Source organism: Rhodamnia argentea, chromosome 5 (assembly GCF_020921035.1).
Source record: "Rhodamnia argentea isolate NSW1041297 chromosome 5, ASM2092103v1, whole genome shotgun sequence".
Classification (NCBI taxonomy): Eukaryota; Viridiplantae; Streptophyta; class Magnoliopsida; order Myrtales; family Myrtaceae; genus Rhodamnia; species Rhodamnia argentea.
This window is the reverse complement of record NC_063154.1, coordinates 7989609-8009297: the sequence shown is the minus strand read 5'-3', so window position 1 is coordinate 8009297 and position 19689 is coordinate 7989609. Positions and strand designations below refer to the sequence as shown.

The window sequence follows — 19689 nt, the reverse complement described above, 5'->3', positions numbered from 1 at the left end:
CAGCGACCGGTCAGCCGCTGGTCATGTTTATTTCCACCCCCTAGAGGATGGAAACGATAGCATTATCCAACTTGCGAATAAAAGAAGAAATCACCAGCTAGCCTTCCTTTGTTTATTTTTTTTTTTCCTAATGCTTTAATGTTGTTTTGTCTGCGTTGGAGAAAAGTGCATGATACACAAAACTGTGTTTGTGAGCTAAAGTTGAGCCCCTCACTGAAATTATCAATGACAAGCACGTCTACTACGAAGGGAAATGTTTTCTTAATAATACCGTCAAGGACGATTCAATTCCAATTATAAATTTACACATTATCATTGCGCGTTTTGCATAAGGCGCTCATTAATTAAGAGATCATGTGGTCAAAAATAATTAACAATACGGCTAGATTGTCGGGTTAACAGCTTCCTACTATGAAATGTAAGTCATCAATTGAGGACATAGCATGACAGGATCCAACGAAAACCCATGAAAAAGAGGGGAACAAGAAATATTGGGACAAGATAATCCTTGGACTCGTTGTCCCCCACCTCGTCTGTCGTTTTCAAGAATTTTTGCTTTATGTTTCTTTTTTTTTTTTTTGCATATATCGCAATCGATTAAACTGTGAACGATACGGGTAAATAAATGATTTAATAAAACAGTTATTCAAATGACTAGAATTAAACAAATTTTAGAACTTTTATAGCACTTATACCTTAAATATTATAAGGCTGGATGGAGCCATTTTAGGGGTGAATTTAGCGCATATCAACAATAAAAAAGAAAAAAGGAAAGAAAATATAAAATTTAAAAAACTTGTAAAAATTATCCATGTCAAGATTGACCGTACTACTTAGACGACTAGCATTGATTGGATTGATACGTGAGCGTTGTCTTGCCAAAATTATTGGGATACATCGAAAATCGTCAAAAGAATTAGAATTAAATCGACCAAATTGAAATGTTTATGACCGAATTAACCGTCATACGATATGGTCACGACTTTTGGATAATTTTCCCTGTTAATCCACATATTCACAAACATCATCTTAATTCATAAACAAATCCATAACGTTGTAATATAAAATCCTTACATCCCAGGATATCCACATCAGAGAATCATAAAATCGCCCTGTAATATCTAAACATTACAAATCCGAGTCAATTATGCGCATTGTCCATCGTGCCTCAAAGAAACGCCGACAAATCTTCAAATTTACCTGTTTTCACTTGCATTACGATAATGTTCGTCTCCTACTCCTCCTCCTCCATTAGATAATCGCCGGATCCACCCGAAGTCGCAGAAAGCGCGCTCTTGGTGACTAGTTGTGGCAACTTTTCGCTAGAAATCGACTTTTAGCGACTAAATGGTCGCCGGAGAAGAACTTTTGGCGACCGATTAGGTCGGTTGAAGTAGAGTTCTACCGGCGAATCGGTCACTAAAGGTTGTTCTAGCGACTGTAACTCGGGTCGGCCGAAGCGACATAATTTGCGACCAAACATTTTGGTTCGCTAAAAAGAACTTTTTTTTTTTTTTAGAACGGCTAAAAAGAACTTATGTTCCCCAAATTTGGTCTGCAAAAGTTTCCGCGATCAGCCTATAACGTGCGTGTTGGCAGTTGGAACTTCTAAAGCCCAAATCTGGACTTTTCACGACCATCTTTTTGTCGCTAGACAATGGTTTTTCCTTTAGCATTTGTCCATATTGTCGTGATTTGACGTTAACAGAGGGAAAATTTATCAAAAAAGTCTTAAATCTATTGTAATTATACAAGTCCTAAACAGTTTTTTTTTTTTTTACCAATTCACTCCTAAATATTTTGCATTTGTGCCAATTCAGTCGTTCCAACCTATTTTGGCCGAAAATCCCTGATGTGATGCAACCAGAGCTAACGTGGCCAACTTTTAGTAATATTTTAATATATTTTTTTATTTTTTTTTTCTTTCTCTTTCTTTTTCTTTTCTCTTCTCTTCTTGTACCTCCAGCCAGCCACCAAGCCCACCGACTAGCTAGAGGCGAGGGCCGATGAAAATCACCCCGTCGGCCAATGATGAGGTCAAGCCTCACTCGACCATTGGGAGGCCGGCATTGCCGTCGTTGGGCAAGGTCAAGCCCGCCCACGGCCATGGAGCCTTGCCGAGGGTAGGCGAGGCTCACCCTCTCTCGTGGTCGGCGGGAGCGAGCTTCTCTGACCGATCGTCGGGCTTGGCGATTGGCCGGAGGAAGAAGAAGAATAAGAAGAAGAAGAATAAGAAGAAGAAGAAGAACAAGAAAGAAAATAAAATAAAAATAATTAACAATAAAAAGTAAAAAAGATATTAAAATATTACTAAAAATTGGACACGTCGGCTGCTCCACGTCAACGATTTTCAGCCAATTGGTACAAATGCAAAAATGTTAGGACTGAATTAACCAAAAAAAAATTATGACTAAATTGACACAATTATAGTAGGTTTAATTTTTTTTTAAAATAATTTTCCCGTTAACGGAGCGATGCACACAATTTGGCCTTGAATATATAATATGCGGCTGTGGATTTGACAAGTGACACGACAAGTGATATACGTAAATGTTGGTCACTGTTAGAATTAGGCGCACAAATACAATGAGATAAAAAATAAATATGAGAAAAAAAATCGAAACACAATGTTTTTATCCGGTTCATCATTAAACTAGGGCTACATCCAGCAAAAGATTCCATTATAATTAGTATATCTCATCTCTCTGTTACAATTCTCAATTATATGAGAAAGATTTTATATATAAACAGTAGTTACTTATGGAAACAAGCTCAAATTACAAATAAAATACGAATTCAAACTGTAAAAGCCTTATGGCATCCCGGGGAGTGCTGCTCCCTTGCAATCCTTGTCCTGTGCCTTCTGATCGACTGGAAGTATCAACTATATCTCAATAATCACATGCACACTGCACCACCACATGATGTTGAAGGTGACCCAATGATGCATTTTGCAAGGAGTCAACGAAGCATAGAACTCGGCGATGTACTTGTGGGCTCTCCCTAGTTTAGAAAGCATGAGGAAAGGTTGTCTTTGCTCACGAGGAAAACAACATATTTCTCTCCTCAATCCTCGTATAAGAAAATATGAATTAAGACCGCATTCTAGTGACAATACCAGTACGTACGATCGAAACAAGTTCAGAAATGAAGGCCAAATGCATTTGTCGAAGATGAAATATTTCGATTTCGAAGTCGTCTTTTCAGAGAGAGAGAGAGAGAGAGAGAGAGCTCTTTAATTGGTTTATTACCTTAATCACCACGGACTCGGTAATGAACCTCTCATGCTTCTTTCCACTGATCTTCAAACAAGCGAACTGTGCGTTGATCATGCAGCTACTGACGACGACCACAAAGGGGGTGTTGACTTCCATGCAAAGCCATGCCAAATGACCAGTCCTTCCGTTCATAACCTCACATTCGTTGACGATTCGACCTTCAAACTCTACTTTACGAAACCCTAACTCAAGATGTCCCAGCCTTAAGCTCTAACAAGCAACGTCTAACCATTTTAAAGCTACCCTTCAAGCGCATGGGAAGTTGTTGGCTCTTTGCAAGGTATTATCCCAAAGAATTACATGAGCACAGTCTCCTTAGACATGCATGGAAACAGATAAGCAGATTTCATTTTCTAAGGCAGTACAAGGTTTGGTAATACTTTTTCTAGGTGCACCAGCTTCTAGTGCGAGCCTAATGGTCAGCCGTGGCCCTTGAACTTGCCGACTTCACATGCAGTCTACATAGGACCTAATGGTCGTGGTGCACCGTAATCTCATAAACCCAGCATGCCTAGCTTCGGATTCACGGGCTTACAAGGAATCGACAAGGAAATTACCTCATCTTTTCTCCACCTTTTAGCATTTGGTACTAAGAAACGTAAGTCTTGTACTTTGTAGTTTAGGTATCGGCAACCCCTTCCGACGTCTATGGACAATGTGAGTTGGCCTTTCTAAGGTTTTAGATATATAGGCCATTCACCTTATACCCGCAGATTATCTAATTAATAATTGTGTGTATTTCCTATACATTGATTTGTATGCACAGTGTTAGAGTACGACAGTGGGGTCGAGCCTATGTTCAACTATTAGTCATATCATATTGGCGAATAAAAGCTTCCCTTATATGAAGAGATCCGAGTTAACTATTGTGTGAACAGTGTATTTCTTGAGACATCCATGTGGGATCGACATGGGATCTGCCTTTTTCATGAGCCACGTTCAATTTAGTCCACATACTACGTCCACATTAGAATTTCTCATCTTGAATCTTTTATTGTCCTGATACATCTGCCTAAATGCTTGATGCATTAACTGATGAAAATCCCAATAGATAAAATTCCCAAAATAGGAAAAATGGGCGGAGTGGGTTCTTCGCGCCGGACCTACCGTTCTGTCCTAACCCCAATTAGTTAGCCTTTCCCAATGAAGGACACTCTTGGGCATGCACTGCACTTTCTCACACATGGGCACACCTGTGTAGCCCCCTTAGCTGGCCTTACCTTCTAGTCAGAGTCATACGTTGTACCACTTAGTCAAATCTCCAAGTCTCTAGGACGCAGGTTGTCTTAAGCCCAGCTTATTTTAGAGGGTTGATGGGGGCAGATCCACCTCCACGTTCTTTAAAATTCAAGGGTCTGGATCATGATGTCCAGTACAAACCTACCCTGAATTTTGTCCTGATCATTACAAAAACTGAGAAACAGTTTGCATGGACAGGATATGTGGGACGAAGGCGAAGCAATATAACGGCCGTCAGAATTTTTGTGGACAAGATCACCTGAAATCCTTCATCTACCCATTCTTAGTTATTCACTCTGTTCTCCTTACAATCTGAGTCTAGGCAAGTGTTTTCACCCTAAGTAAAATTGAAATAAACGAAACTCAAAAGAAAAACCGTCCAGTAAGATTCACTTGACTTTTAACTTAATGGACAAAACCGTTCAACCCCCAATTTAGAATAGTCAAGGTCTTATGGAACATTGCATATTCGGTACTTTCTTAGCTGTCATTTTGCATGATCATTCATAAAAGGGCTTTTAGATATTAATATATCGGCGACACTTTGATGAGATCTTTTTAACCGACAAACGTCAAAACTCGCCTCAACTAGTTAGCACAGCCTCAAGCTCAAGTAGGATATTTTCATTTAATTCATCATGATATGAGCCATCTGGTCAAGAATCGTTACTTAGTATCATACTTTGACACAAAGTATCAAGTAGAAAGTTCCTAGAAATTGTCATCGCTGCCACTGTAATGAAGAGAAAATCACACTGATGTATCGCTTCTACACATGCAAACCATAGAGAGAATCGTCACCAACCAGCTCTCTAATTTTCTATCGAACGAAACAAATTCAGCAAAACCCAAAAGCATTTCGTGCTTTGTTCGGCGAAGAACGGGGTATGTGCAAAGCTCGAGGCTAAGTTGGGTGGAGATGTTCACAAAAATCACACCCTAGGATTTTTCCCCAGCGGAAGCAGACAAATTAATAAGACTCTCGAGACTTGTATACACTTGTCATTTGTTCTCCAGAATCTAGTTGTTTCCTCGATCCGCTTTCTTTTCTAGGTCGAGCTGAGCGCGCCCGCAGGTCAGCTGTGTTTCATAGGTTAAATATATAGGAAGTATTAGGCTGGTATACGCTATTAACTTAACATATGTACTTTCTATTCGGGTGTTAGGTGTAAGTTTTGGTTTGGTAGCTCAATAACTTCTGGTTGCACCATTGTATGATCCTTTCAAGAAAAAACACCAAAATGACCCACCCAGTTGGTGATTTTGCTTTGTAGAGCTAGAGCGAGCTCTTGCTCCAACAGAGGTTTGTCATCGTTCTCCTTTCGCGATCTCTCTACTCTCCTAGAGAGAGAGAGAGAGAGACAGTCTACTACCTAGGGTTTGATGAAGCCCTAACAACAGTTTCAAGGTCGAACAGACAACGAAGCAAAGGTTAAAAAACAAAAGACTGCTCACTTGGCATGAATAGCATGGAAATACACTCACCCGGTTTCTGCATGTCCATGGAATCACCGCCTCTTCACCCCCCCCGCCCAACAAACAAATCCCCCCGCGGGAAACCTGTAAAATTCCAGAATCCAGTCAATACTTTTGAATTCAGACACCAGCAAACCAAAGAAACAGCAAAAGAAACGAAAACAAAAGCATATTCATGTGTAATCAATCTCTGAACCGAAGAAATCCATGTTGTCGAGAGAAAAGAAACAAACAAAGTACCCGGGCGTCTCCTTGGTGGAGGAGAGTACTCAGTTGATGAAGTGGGTTCTTGCCTGATTTTTATAGATAGATAGATAGAGAGAGAGAGAGAGAGAGAGATTTCCTAAGGGGACCAAGGAAAAAGAATAGTCTGCGAAATAGTTTTGTCAGACTCCATTTCACTGGCAAGAGGAAGCTTTGACTCACTGGTGGTAGATACGAACTAGCATGTGCAAATGCAACCTTAACAACAACCTTTACTAAAACCAGGAGTAGGAGAGATATCTATTGCCCCGATGAAACTTGAAATCAGAATATATATATATATAAGCAATTGTCCACGGATTGGAGTCCGCACAAAAGTTATTGACATCTATAATTTACTTTTCTGGAAAGGTGAAAATGAAATAACGGTACAATCAAATGTCAGGACGCCCTAAGTTTATTTTATTTTATTTTTCTCTCTTCTCACTCTTTTTACCTTCTTCCGTTTACTTTTTCTTCTTTTCCCTTCGACCCTTCTTTTCACTTTTCTTCTTTCCACCTTCGTCGTCTGCCCGTTGTCCTCTTTGCCGCCCGAGACCGCTACCTACGCCGTCCACCTCTCTCTCTCTCTCTCTCTCTCTCTCTCAAGGTCGTGACCTTATATCCAAAGTTCCTAACCTCAAGCGACTTCCTACTTGAGATCGCACAATCAATAATATAGTGTACGAAAATGAGTAATTAATAGGAGAACTCGCTAGTGTGCATTATTTTAGCGCAAGCAATATTTCCCTTTGTTGATTTGACGGTTAGTGAGGGGGGGAGTACTTAAAACCCTAAAATCAATGGCGGATAAGACTGTTTGCGCAAAGTTTTCTTTACACCGGCGGTGCAAGGTCTAATGCTCCATGGCAAGTATTGTCACCATAATTGGTGCTAAAATATTAGATATTCCGATAAGGAAACAGCATGTATGGCGCATGATGTACGTTGTTTTTTGTGGTGAATGTCTTGCCTGGATAGAAATCATATGAACTCGTATGGAGACTATCTGTACATGTACAAATCATTCGCACATGAGCATGCGATAGTCTTCACAAGCGCGCCATGACTTCATCCAAATGATTTTACCATAAAAATCCTCATGTACTAATGTTAATTTCTTGTTACTATGAAGAGGATACACAAAAGGGTACTAGTATCTAAGATTATTTTTACCGGACCAGATCATGTCATGTCCGAAATTAGTGAGGTTCATATCGGGAGCGCCACCTGGATAACACAAACGAACCGGTTCCAACTTCCAAGACATGCTTTCCATATTCATATTGCTCTTGTAACTAGGGGTGATCGGTTTTTGATCGTGTCCGGTTCCACCAAGGAATCGGGAGCTGAATCGGAAGGATTGGTTCCCGGGTTTCGAGATCGGGAACCAGACCGGATAGTCTAATTAAACCGATGAATTATTAGTAGGGGTGAACACTTGCATTTAAGAAATGGAAAAAAAAAATTGGTGGATTATTAGATTTACGTTTAACAAAACAAAAGAAAGGTCTGGCCTGGATGGTACGGTTCCCCTCGGAATCAGAAATCAGACCGAAATCTTAGGGTTTGAGAGAGAGAGAGAGAGAGGGGGGGTCAGGGTTTTGAAAAAGCAGCACAGAGAAGAAGGAGCCAGTTGATGGCGAAGTTTAGCTGGTTCTCCCCGTGTGATTCTTGAAATGCTGATAGAAACTTGATCGCGGAAAAACGGGCGGATCCTACGACTCCAACCACGCACGATCCCGCTCCCATCTACCATTTTTCTTTTGTGAAACACATAAACTCTTGTGTTTCCCTCCGGTCATCTTCTCTTGAGTAGGGAAATGGAAACATCACATCGAACATTCCTTTTTTGGTCAAATGGGGAAAAAAATATCTGTAGCTACCGTGACCAGCAGATGACGAAACATTGGAAATGACCAAGACTCATTGGTTGCCAAGTTTTGGGAGCCCTTCTCTCTCTCTCTCTCTCTCTCTCTCTCTCTCTCTCTCTCTCTCTCTCTCTACACTCTCTTCTTGGATACCACAAAATTTAAGAAATTCGTATAAATTTCAATCCATTGGACTTATATATCCTCAATTTAGCCAGTTTAAAATGAACAGTGGCTGCAAGACTAGAGAAAATTATCAAAAAGGTCACTCGGTCGAATGAACTGAATTGACACAAACACAAAAGGTTTATGATTTAATTGGAAAAAAAATACATTTACAACTAAATTGTCACAATCACAATAGATTTAGAACTTTTTTTGTAATTTTTCCTTCAAGATTATATTTGTATATTATTCTCAACGTTTGCTTTCATCGCTCTACATATTTGAAGCCAACACACAACGCACCCCACCCAATGGAATGTAGTCATGTCCTTAAAGGTGACGTGGGTGTACTAGAGATGTCAAACGAGTGAGTCGAGTCATGTTTAGGTCGGATCGAATATGGACGAATCAATATTGATCAATTTAACCTGTTTTGACCCATATCTAACGACCCATATTACTAAAAAAAATCCATATTTAATCCAATTTAGTAACATTTATGATTATTAAAAAATTATATTACTAAAACATTGTGAATAATTTTTATAAGTATTTAAAAATTTAAAAAATTAAAATTTTTGTATTTTTTCCTTTTCATTTTCATTTTCATTTTTTTTTCAAAGTCCGGCAAGGGTTATCAGCCGACCCTTGCCGATCAATCACGAGGGCCACCCGACCCTCGGTGACCACAAGCGAGGGCCAATGAGTGAGGGTTTTGCGGTCCTCGCCCAAACCTAGCGAAGGTTTCACGGCCCTCACCTAGTGTCGGCAAGGGTCGGCCGACCCTCGCCTGTGATCGGCAAAGGTCTACTGGCGACCCTTGCCATACTCATCCGAAAAAAAAAAAAAAGTAAAAAAAAGAATGAAAACAATAAAAGTTAAAATTAAAATTAAAAAAACCTTTTTATGACCCATTTTGCTATATCTAGGGTGTACTAACCCTTCCTCACGTATAACCGAAACCTTTCGGCCTATTTTATTTTTGTAGAGTGGTTAACCTTTAGGTGATTTAACTTCTCCCTAATACCTACACTTTTACGTTTCCAATCCGTTGCGTGTCGAAATCCCTCAACGAGGCCCAAGCGGATGAATCTTGGCTCAAAAAGAGTTGAAGCCCAAAAGGATTGCTAACGCGAGAATGTTTTATCGAATTTAATCCGTTCGTTTTCCAATAAGGAGTTACGGGTCAGTTTTGGACAGAGAGTGTCAAATGCAAAGGATAATTATATTAACACCAAAGGCGCAATACAAATTCTTGACGATTCGACAACCCACATATTCGACAGTGAGACGAACTTCGACGTACTAGGACTTAGGATGCGATTCCAGAATTTAATCGATGAGGCCAAACCAAATTGTAGGACACAATGCCGGAATCTAATTGACGACACTGGACGGGGGAATGTAGGACACAATACCAGAATTTAATTGACGAAATTGGACGAGGTGAGCAAAGGGTACAACACCGGAATTGAATCGACGATGCTGAACCTAATGAGCAAATGCCGGAATTTAATTGACGACACCTAACTCTGGATATGAAACTCATCGGAATTGAATTGACGATGGAAATCAGAAAGCTATAGCTAAGCTAAAGGCTAAAAATTTAATTGTAAAGATAAGTATTTTGTGTGTGTGTGTGTGTGTGTGTGTGTGTGTGTGTGTGTGTGTGTGTGTGTGTTGTGTTGTGGCCGCGGGGTATTTGTAGACTAGCTCCGGTAACCCTCGAGCGGTTATTTCCTTTGGCGCCACATTTTATCCCTTTCCGATAAGTCGTGTGGATAGCTTTTTTACGGTTTCTTGATTCTCGCACCCTTTCTTTTCACCTCATGGGGGTTACCACCAATCTTTCGATGATCGCCCCGATCGTGGCTCCTTTCGCGCGCTTCTCCTTTCGTCCTCCAATGAAGATGCCGTCAAAACTTTCTTTGACACGTGGCATCTTCGAGGTTCTCCTGAATCTGTCTTTGATACACCTGCCCGCAGGCGATCAAAACTCCTGCTCATGCCCATCACGTGGCTCTTGGAGTAACTTTGGGTGTTAACACAATCAAAGCACGAAATTGTTGGAATCGACTCATAGAACGATCTAGGCATTCGAATCACCGTAGCTCACCCCCGACCTATTGGACGGAAGACTGTAGGCCATAGACAAGGGGGAAGTTTTTCGATATTTCATTTTTGTTATCCTTTCCGAATTTCGCATTTTCAAATTAAATCAAAAGATAAATCCGGATCCGGGATGGAAAGGCATGGCATCGTAGCGATGACCCTTAATCACTAATCACTTTATTCCCCAACTTGTGAATGTGTACATCCTAGATAGACGGTTAATTTAGTGTGTGAAACGGGCTAATCGATATAATTTCTACTATAGAAGGTTAACTTTATTCTATTAACAATAAAAGTTGTTTTTGAGTGTGGAAACGAGTTAATCAGTAATAACTAACCACCCCATTGGTATGGTAAATTTTGTACTTATGCAAAAAAATAAAATTAAAAAAAAAATCACCCCATTGATATGGTAAAATGAGTACATTTGTCTGTTAAAATCAAAAGTGTGGCCAGTAAAATTCATAGAGAATATTTCGTTTTCTTGCTTGGTCTTCTCGTGAAAACTAGTTAGATGACGGAAAGCATGACATGCGAACTCACTACTAACGAGTGAAAATTTTATAGAAGTCCCGGACATCTAGATGAGAGGAAACATTACTAAAATAGTTCAAAATTTAGTGTACTTATGCCAATTCAGTCTTAAATCTTCAATAGTTCAATTTAGTTGATTTAGTCCTAATCTTTTGAAAATTTACCAATTGAATCCTTTCTGCCAATTTTAACTGAAAAAATGACATAAACGCTGGTCATCTTACGGGGCATGAGCGGCACTAACGTAAACAATTTTTATAAACTTTTATTTTTCCATTTTGATTTTTTTAATTTTCTTTTCCTTTTTTGGTTTGCTTTTTTTCCTTGTGCTAGCGAGGGTCATCGGAAACCCTCGTTGACCGTGACTCTCGCCCAGTCTGGCACAACCTTCGTGGGAGCAAGGAATAAAAGAAAAGAAAAGAAAAGAAAAGAAAAATAAATAATAATAATAATAATAATAATAATAATAATAATAGCCCATGTCGGGGTTGGCAATATTATGTAGGATGATCGATGTCTACATTAGAAAATTTCAGCCAAATTGGCCAAAAGGACTTACTTGGCAAATTGTCAAAAAGTTGATGAAAACATTGATTAAATTAAAAAAGTTTAGGACTGAATTAATATAAGTGCAATAGATTTATGACTTTTTTGATAATTTCTCCCCAAAAAGAGACAAATCTATCAAGAGGGGTGAAATCGCGAAAGTGACAAGTGAGAAATCAAAGATGGGACCATATAAGTATGCATAATGGAATGGCTAGAGTTCAGCTCCTGGAATGTTCAAAGTAAAAAATAATCAGTTGGTGGGCGAACTCAGTCCAAGTAAAAATGTCCTTAGAAAAATACAAATATCTTTGGGTCAAAGAGGATTTCCGAAATGCAAATAGTATTTGGTAAAGTATATTTTAAAAATACATTGAAAAGAAACTTTGAAGTAAATGCTGTTTGATAAAAAAAAATACCCTTTGTAAATAATTCATTTTTGAATAGTTTTTTTATTTTTGCAAATAAAAATTATTTTTTATTTGTAATTTATTTATTTCTCTTTTTTTTCCCTCCTTCCTTCGTTAATTTCTTCTCAGCCTATCGTGGGCCATTGCGGCGACCGACCACGGGCCAGGCTTGGCCTTGCCCACTTAACCGGCCTCAAGCAAGATCGAGCCTCGCTCGTTTGAGGCCGAGCCCGGTTGAGCCGGATTTGGCGAGGCCAAGGCTCGCATCACCGAACCTCGAGCTCGCCGGCTTTTGCGTCATGGTTCATTTTCGGACAATCGCCGTGGTTCGTAGTCAACGGAGGAAGGAGAAAAGAAAAAAATAAAAAGATTAAAAAAATAAAAAATTATAGTTGCATTTCGAAAATGCAACTTTTTAAAGTACCTCCGAATATACTTTAGGCTAGAGGCCTTTAGGGGCCTTTGAAAATGCAATTGCATCTCTCCAAAATTGAGCAAAAAATGAACCAAACGCTATTTGCATTTGGTCAAGGAATTTTAGAGCCCCAAAGCCCCTTGTAACTGCCGAACCAAACATGCTCTAAGTAGCTTATCAAGTTTCGCAAGTTTACAATTTTGAAAATGCAGTACGCATTAGTAAGCGTCAGTTTGTTCCAAAAACATAAGTTAGTTAAAAATATAGAGAAATATTCTATTCTAAGAGTGCAGCAAGTTATGCCACAATTCAACATGTCAAGGACAGTCTTAATGGAATGCGTGATCAAAGAGTAAGTAGGATCAAAGTTGAGTTGGGGAAAGGTTATTTAGTTTATGAAGTACACTTCACATGGGCTTGGGAGTTCGTGGGCCCACGCGGGTTATAAGGGTGCCAATTACACCTTTGGGCAAGCTTAAGTAAGGTTATTGAGTCTCTTATTATTTCGCCAAAAATAAATAATTTGAAAAATATTTTCTTAAAAATGATTGATTTGTATTGCTTACATTAATTCTTTTGTTATTGGCGAGCCTAGGCAATGAATTGAACCCGAACTAAGGGCTTGGTCCGGCCCTAATTGGTGCTTGGTTTTTTTTTTTTTTTTATTTATTGTTGACACTTGATCTTGTCGATATGGTGGCTAATGTGGCGAGTTTAAGTGCTTAAAAAGAGGAAATAGAGGAAAATGTTAAATAAATTGCAATAAAAAGTTTGAAAAAAAAATCAAAGAAAGACGAGTCCGAGGGAGGAAAGGAGGTGGTCGTTACAGCCACCACCGACGACAATGCCGCACCACCACCTCACCTCAGTGCTAGCCCTCACCGAGGTCACACGGACAAACACCCGATCCGCCACAAGGCTATAAACAAACACTACTAGACAAACTCCACGTACCCCGAAGTCATGCCCTAGGAAGCACGGCAAAGCAAAACACTAGAGTAACAATCTAATTAGAAATCAGAGTTTTTGTCCCCTTGTCTTTAGGCAGTCCGTGTACACCAAGTTGATATAAGTACTGGCCCTACATGGGTTGCTTATTTATTTTCTTGTGACGCAATTGCTCCCCATCGATATCCCGTCAAATGATTTTTTTAGACAAAATATCGTCGTTTTTAATTCACTTTAAGCCACATGGATGCTATGTCAATATCATTTGCCTTTCAGCATCCATGCATGCAGATTTTTAACGATGCTCATTGATGAAATCTTGATAGAGGGTAAATTTATTTACGAATACAAGTTTGTGATTTTTGTTGTCACGGGAAAAAATTTATGGTCAATGTGTAAAGTTTAAATTTGGTTTTTTTAATAAGAAATGAAGGTACTCTTTAACCCTTTTTTTTTTTGAAGGGGGGGGTGTTGGTGGTCAAAAGGTGCTCTTTAATTATTATTGAATGTTCAAAATGGGTGCTCTTTAATTGGTTCAGCAGGACCTTAGTGGCCTTTTTCCGGCTCGACAGGGCAATCAACGGCGGTTGACTTTCGCGTGAGTTCTGTCCCTTTCGAACGGCGACAGCGATGCCACCTGTCGTTTCCATCTGAAAAAAAGAGAGCGCAGAAAACGACTAAGAACAATCTGGGCCGCCCGATGTACCGGAATCTGTGTGGGCCGTCCGACCATTTTTCACTTGTCCGGTGGGGTCCAACGAGGATTGGCGGGATCCGTCTCGTTGACAAACCGTTTTCGCGTACTGTTTTTCTTTAACCGACGGGAGGCGCGCACGCCCGTCGTTTTCGTTGAAACGATATCGTCCGTTGAATTAGATGAATCTCACGTGGGGGCCTCACGTAAATCAACGGATGAGGTTTGTTGGATCGGTAAATACTCACCGAGGATTTGAGGATATTTTTTGTTACTTGGACCCAGTGAGGTCCTGGATACCCCGCCCAAAAAACTAGGTCCGATGGCAAAAATCGCGAGTCCGGTTCGGACCTATGAATCGACTATGAAGGTAAGTTTTCGGGGTCCTAAAGCAAATAAAGGTTCGACAGTTCTAGTAATTTGTCTTCGTTACTTTGGATCAACGGATGGATATTACCGAAACGGGCGGAACATAGATCCTCGTTCCCTTTTCTTCCCTAGTAATTTTTTTGTCACTAAAACTAAAACAAGAAAGCGAAGCTACAAAGACAAACGGGCCGGCCCAAATGTCTAAAGATGGATTGCTACGAGGCCCAGATCGGGGCCCAATGGGCCTCAAGAGCAGGCATGGACATCATGAACTGCCATTTAGGTAGTTGTCTCGTCTGTTAATCTTCTCTCTTAACACACAAAACAACGCATTCATCGCTCTGCTACTTGCCAAGCACTCTCTTTCTGCGCGCAAATTCTTGTCTGTTTTCTCTTACTGTAAGCCCTGATACGAAGCTTGAATCGACTTCGACGATGGGGTCTTGCTAATTTTCAGCTCTATTGTCCCGGGGGTTCTTCCATGGCATGCGTTCGTTCATCGGAAAAACGAGGAGTCCTGGCCTGAACAGGAGTCATTTGATGTCGGGGATCGTCTCGTTGTCATCCCCGATTTCGCTTCGCTTGTGCGCGATTTCGGCTCGAAGGTTTGATTTTTGCTTCTTTCTTTTCATGCGAGTGTGCTCTTCTTTTGCTTCGGTGAAGAATGATGCCGTCATTCGACAGTCTTCGCTGTTGCGCAATCTCTTGCGGGCGGATTGTGAGGATGGCCGCGGCTGCAACGGAGGGCCATGCGGCGTCTTTCGAGAGGATGGCCGTGAAACCGCCTTCGCACCCGACCTATGATTTGAAGGGCGTGATCAAGCTCGCCCTGGCCGAGGACGCTGGGGATCGAGGTTTGGCACAAGCCGTCCTAGTTCTCTTTCGATTTTACTGTGTTGCTGTGATTGCCGTTCCTCGGCTTCTTGAGAAAATATTGGGCGCAACGGTTATAGCGTGCCATTTACGAGTATAAGATAGTGAATGGGCTGACACCCAGTGATGAGTGTGCGGATATGTGATCGGATTGGGAATCTGTGCATTCATAGATCATTTACTTGTAGTTTGTTGGTGAATTAATGCGTTCGTGGTGACATGGATGCTGCTCTGGAGGTAGTTAAGAACTCACGCTGTGTGAACGTGGCTGGACCTGATTAAAAGGCTTGTTAGTATGACGTGTGATGGTGTCATTGCATTGTCTTTTTTTTTTTTTTTTTTTTTTTCCGGTGTGTGACTGTGGTGATCATCAGTTCCTAATAAAGCCCGGGGCTTTAATGGTCCATTCACTCTGTTTTCACCATGGGCGTCTCATGGGTTGCATAATTCTTGGAGTTTTAGGAGATGTGACTTGTATGGCCACTATCCCTGCGGACATGGAAGTGGAGGCCCATTTCTTGGCGAAAGAGGATGGTGTTGTGGCAGGAATTGCTCTTGCGGAGATGGTATTCCATGAGGTCGACCCTTCTCTCACGGTACTTCCTCGCTCTCTCTCTCTCTCTCTCTCTCTCTCTCATGTCATGGAGCTTCTTAATTCTCAATGTTTTTGACTTATTCTTTGTGTTCAATTGATTGTTCGTGTACAATATGATGCAGGTAGACTGGTCTAAGAAGGATGGAGAACATATACATAAGGGTCTTCAGTTTGGAAGAGTTTCTGGTAGATACACAATATTGATATCAGCATTTACATAAGTGTACAGACTTTTAATCTGCACTTCAATTTTAGCAAGTTTGTCCTTCCCATTAAGAGCAGTGGATATGCAGGACGAGCATACAGTGTTGTTGTAGCTGAAAGGGTAGTGCTGAACTTTATGCAAAGAATGAGTGGCATTGCAACTCTAACTAAGGTACTCTCATCCTCTTGAGGAAGGTAGAACTGAATGGAACAATGCTTTGGTGTTGCAACAGAACTTTTTGCTGTCCTTGCAACACATTCTGGAAGTGCAATTTAGGATATGCTCCATTGCAGAGCTTGAGCTGCTTGTAATCAATTTCTTAGCTGTCGCTCTGGTTAAGGGTGACATGAGGTGGGGTTTATTATTTCTGCAGGCAATGGCAGATGCCGCACACCCAGCACGCATTCTAGAGACAAGAAAAACTGCTCCAGTTTTACGTTTGGTGGATAAGTGGGCGGTCTATACTACTTCCTGGACTTACATTTCCTGCTTCCTTTGTCTCACATTCAAGTTTATCAGTTGATGTTGTGATGTATCTTTCTATAGGTTCTCATTGGCGGAGGGAAAAATCACAGGATGGGTCTATTTGATATGGTTATGATAAAAGACAATCATATATCTATAGCTGGGGGTGTCACAAATGCCATTAGATCTGTTGACATGTATTTGAAACAAAGAAATCTCCAAATGGAGGTCGAGGTACTTGAATTTGGCACTTTACTTTTTCTCCTTATAAATGTTGATTACAGCATGAATTTGGATGTTCACCAACCTCTTGGCCTCACGACCAGTGAAATAAGCTGTCCTTTGCCCTGATCTTTTCTATTTGAAATTTGTAACTGAAGATGTTGATAGTATCATCATTATCATCTCTCTCTCTCTCTCTCTCTCTCTCTCTCTCTCTCTCTCTCTCTCAGGTTGAGACAAGGACACTCAAGGAAGTTAAGGAAGTATTAAACTATGCATCTGAGACCAATACCTCCTTGACTCGGATAATGCTGGATAATATGGTCATACCCTTATCAAATGGTGATGTTGATGTTTCCATGCTTCAAGAGGCTGTGGGATTGATCGATGGGAAGTTTGAGACAGAAGTAAGTTTTAGAAATTCTATGCATTGGGTTGTTTAGTTGGGTACTGCAGTTACAGAGTTGTTGTCTCTGCTTTCCATCTTTATTCTGCATCTCTTAGAAAAGTGATGTGAAGAAAATTAAGGTACCAGATATTCAATGTGGATGGAAATAATTGAGTTTCTACATGTGAGATCATCTTAATGACACAGTCTTCTTAGATAGTTTTCCCAGCTTCTTATTCATAACTAAACCATGCATTGCTGCCTTCTAGCACCCATCAAATCTCTGCCTGCAACTTTGCTTTGGGCTTGCATAGATTTCAATGCAGCAATGTTGAATCTTTATGAAAGCTCGTGTAGTCGGGTGAACTCAGCTGAAATTGCTTCTATTTCAAATCAATTTGTTTCTTGGCAAATTTTAGGTGCTCATTTCCCACAGTAGCCGCTATAACAGATGATTCTGATGTAGTGTGGCATTCCGAGTGAACTGGTTTAAACCTAACAGTAGTACTTTGCTATGGCAGGCATCTGGAAATGTTACTCTTGAAACAGTACATAAAATTGGACAAACCGGTGTGACATATATCTCAAGGTAATTTGTTTTAAACTCTATATATGGTCCTCAGCAATTTTTATTGGACTTGTTTTGATGGATATTGAATTCTGGCAAAAAATCTCCGTGAATCTGTAGACTGTCGAAGAACATAAACGTGTTTATCTCAAATTAGCAACTTTTCATCCAGAAAAGAAGATTGTAGAAGAATGCATTTTCAGGAAAAGTACTTGGATAATGATATTCCATGTTTGATGCTCCCTATGAAGGATTTTCTTACTATATTGTCAGAGTCGCAGTCCATGAACAAGTAAGCGACTGTAGTGGCAGTGACAATAACCAACAGATGGAGTTGCTTCTATTGGCCACAGTAGGCTGGCCAATGCTGGTCAGTGGTGAATGTAAAACCCTTGGTAGTTGCAGGAACCTCCTTGGTGATAGGTGACGATTGACAGGATTCAATTTTAAGAATTTGAATATACACTATTCATTTATTAGGAGAAAACTTTGCATTGACCAATTTGTCTCAACTGTGTTCAAGGATAAAACGTGCTTTTCTTTTTTCTTACTGTGTCTGGGAGTAAACGTCTTGTTCTTTTGATTAGTGAAAAAATGTAAAATTCCTCTAGTTACTTTTCTTCGTGAAATAGCCTAAACAGTCGATGTCTTTGTCCATGTTTCCTTCTTTACGCTAAAGTCTGAAAAGGATAGCTCTTCTCATGTCGGAATCTCATACCCTTACTTATAATGTAGTCTTGATTCTTTGCCAAACATGACAGGTTCCGATCACAATCAAGTGAGTGTGAGGAGTTTTACCAGTTGAATTAAGTGGATTGCTGTTCCCATTATTTCTTAGTGGTGAAGCAGACAATAGAGTAGAGTCTGAGAGCTTAAATTATGCACTCTTTTTGTGCTGTGAGGGGGATGCTTTGTTCCCTTGTCAGCAAAGTATTCTTATTTGTTTGTCAAGTAATTGAGAAGCCTGATTTGATCTTCTTCATCCATGGTTTACTATTTTTGCCGTTTTTGTGTCTTCCAAATGTTCTACACTTCTTGTCACTGTGACTCTGGAAGGAGAAGATGAGATAGAACCGGACTGACTTTCTTCGTTACTGGTTTTGGTAACTCATAAGATCTGTGCAGTGCACCATTCTGGTAGTGCTAGTTGTATTGGTTAGAGGGGGCTTATTCTTCTGACAAAGTTAAATCCTGCTATTTTAACTGGTAATATTTCAATTCGCTAACTCTAATTTATGTTCTAATTAAGAATTGCACCAAAGTCATTTAGTTTTCGTATCCCATCTGGCAGCCAGCTATATATGGTTCGCTTTTTACAAGTTTTATGGACAGAAGATGTCTTTCTTCCTGGTGAAGAAAGTCAGACAAACATGCTGGCATGTGGGATGACTCATGGGCTCTAACTTTTCCCCTGGATGACTTTGTTATTTTTGCAGTGGTGCCCTCACGCATTCTGTTAAAGCGCTCGACATCTCCCTGAAGATCGATACGGACTTGGCTCTTGAAGTCGGAAGGCGTACGAAGAGAGCGTGATTCGTTGCTCTGTTTCTCATTCCTATAAGGAAATTTGCCCAGAATTGGATGATCTTTCTTTTCCATGAGATGTGATGTATTTCCCGCTCGACCACTTTTCTTTCGGCTTTTTTCCATTGATGACTGCCAACAAAGTTGTTGGGGGGAGAAATCGGAAGGCAGAAAGTTCAATTGACGAGTGGGGGATGAAATATAAGTTCATCAACCTATGTGAGGGAAATGACGTCACTAGTCATTAAACTTTGGATCAATGTATAATACTATTCTTAAATTTTTCATTTGTTCAATATACTCCTTAGACTATTCACAAGATTCAATTTAATTACTAAACTTTCAACTTAGTCTATTATCTTTTGATAACAAAGTCAAATCAATCTTTCGGTACTATTCATAGCTACACTATATGTCAGATTTAAATATACATTTTCAAGTTAATCTATTTTATAAATCAACGAAAAATATGCTATCTTTTATAAACTTTTTGCCTTTTTGGGTCTTTAAAGTTGTTACGATAGTTTCATTTAAGTATTTTTTAGCTTC

The 19689-nt window shown here is 40.0% G+C and overlaps 1 protein-coding gene across 4 annotated transcripts; it reads left to right on the top strand.

Moving 5' to 3' along the window:
- The first annotated feature begins 9316 nt into the window (after positions 1–9316).
- LOC115740002 (nicotinate-nucleotide pyrophosphorylase [carboxylating], chloroplastic) lies at positions 9317–19446 on the top strand. Of its 4 annotated transcripts, none has more exons than XM_048278546.1 (10): positions 9317–9327; positions 14938–15154; positions 15630–15769; positions 15891–15954; positions 16062–16144; positions 16347–16430; positions 16520–16672; positions 16891–17067; positions 17570–17637; positions 19053–19446. In XM_048278546.1, exons 2-10 carry the CDS (start codon positions 14965–14967, stop codon positions 19147–19149), a joined length of 1056 nt encoding a protein of 351 aa, XP_048134503.1. In that variant the 5' UTR covers positions 9317–9327; positions 14938–14964; the 3' UTR covers positions 19150–19446. The 4 variants fall into 4 exon arrangements, with proteins under 4 accessions (XP_048134503.1, XP_030529199.1, XP_048134501.1 ...); XM_030673339.2 differs by lacking the exon at positions 9317–9327 and adding an exon at positions 14658–14905 and having other exon boundaries at positions 14985–15154; positions 15636–15769; XM_048278544.1 differs by lacking the exon at positions 9317–9327 and adding an exon at positions 14658–14905 and having other exon boundaries at positions 14985–15154.
- Positions 19447–19689: the final 243 nt, after the last annotated feature.

What these genes read in the sequence shown, in the direction of transcription:
- LOC115740002 (XM_048278544.1), top strand. Translation starts at nt 14,787, where the DNA reads ATGCGTTCGTTCATCGGAAAAACGAGGAGTCCTGGCCTGAACAGGAGT. An exon ending in AGGTCGACCCTTCTCTCACG is followed by an intron (nt 15,770 to 15,890) that starts GTACTTCCTCGC and finishes AATATGATGCAG; the next exon opens with GTAGACTGGTCTAAGAAGGA. An exon ending in TCAGTTTGGAAGAGTTTCTG is followed by an intron (nt 15,955 to 16,061) that starts GTAGATACACAA and finishes GTGGATATGCAG; the next exon opens with GACGAGCATACAGTGTTGTT.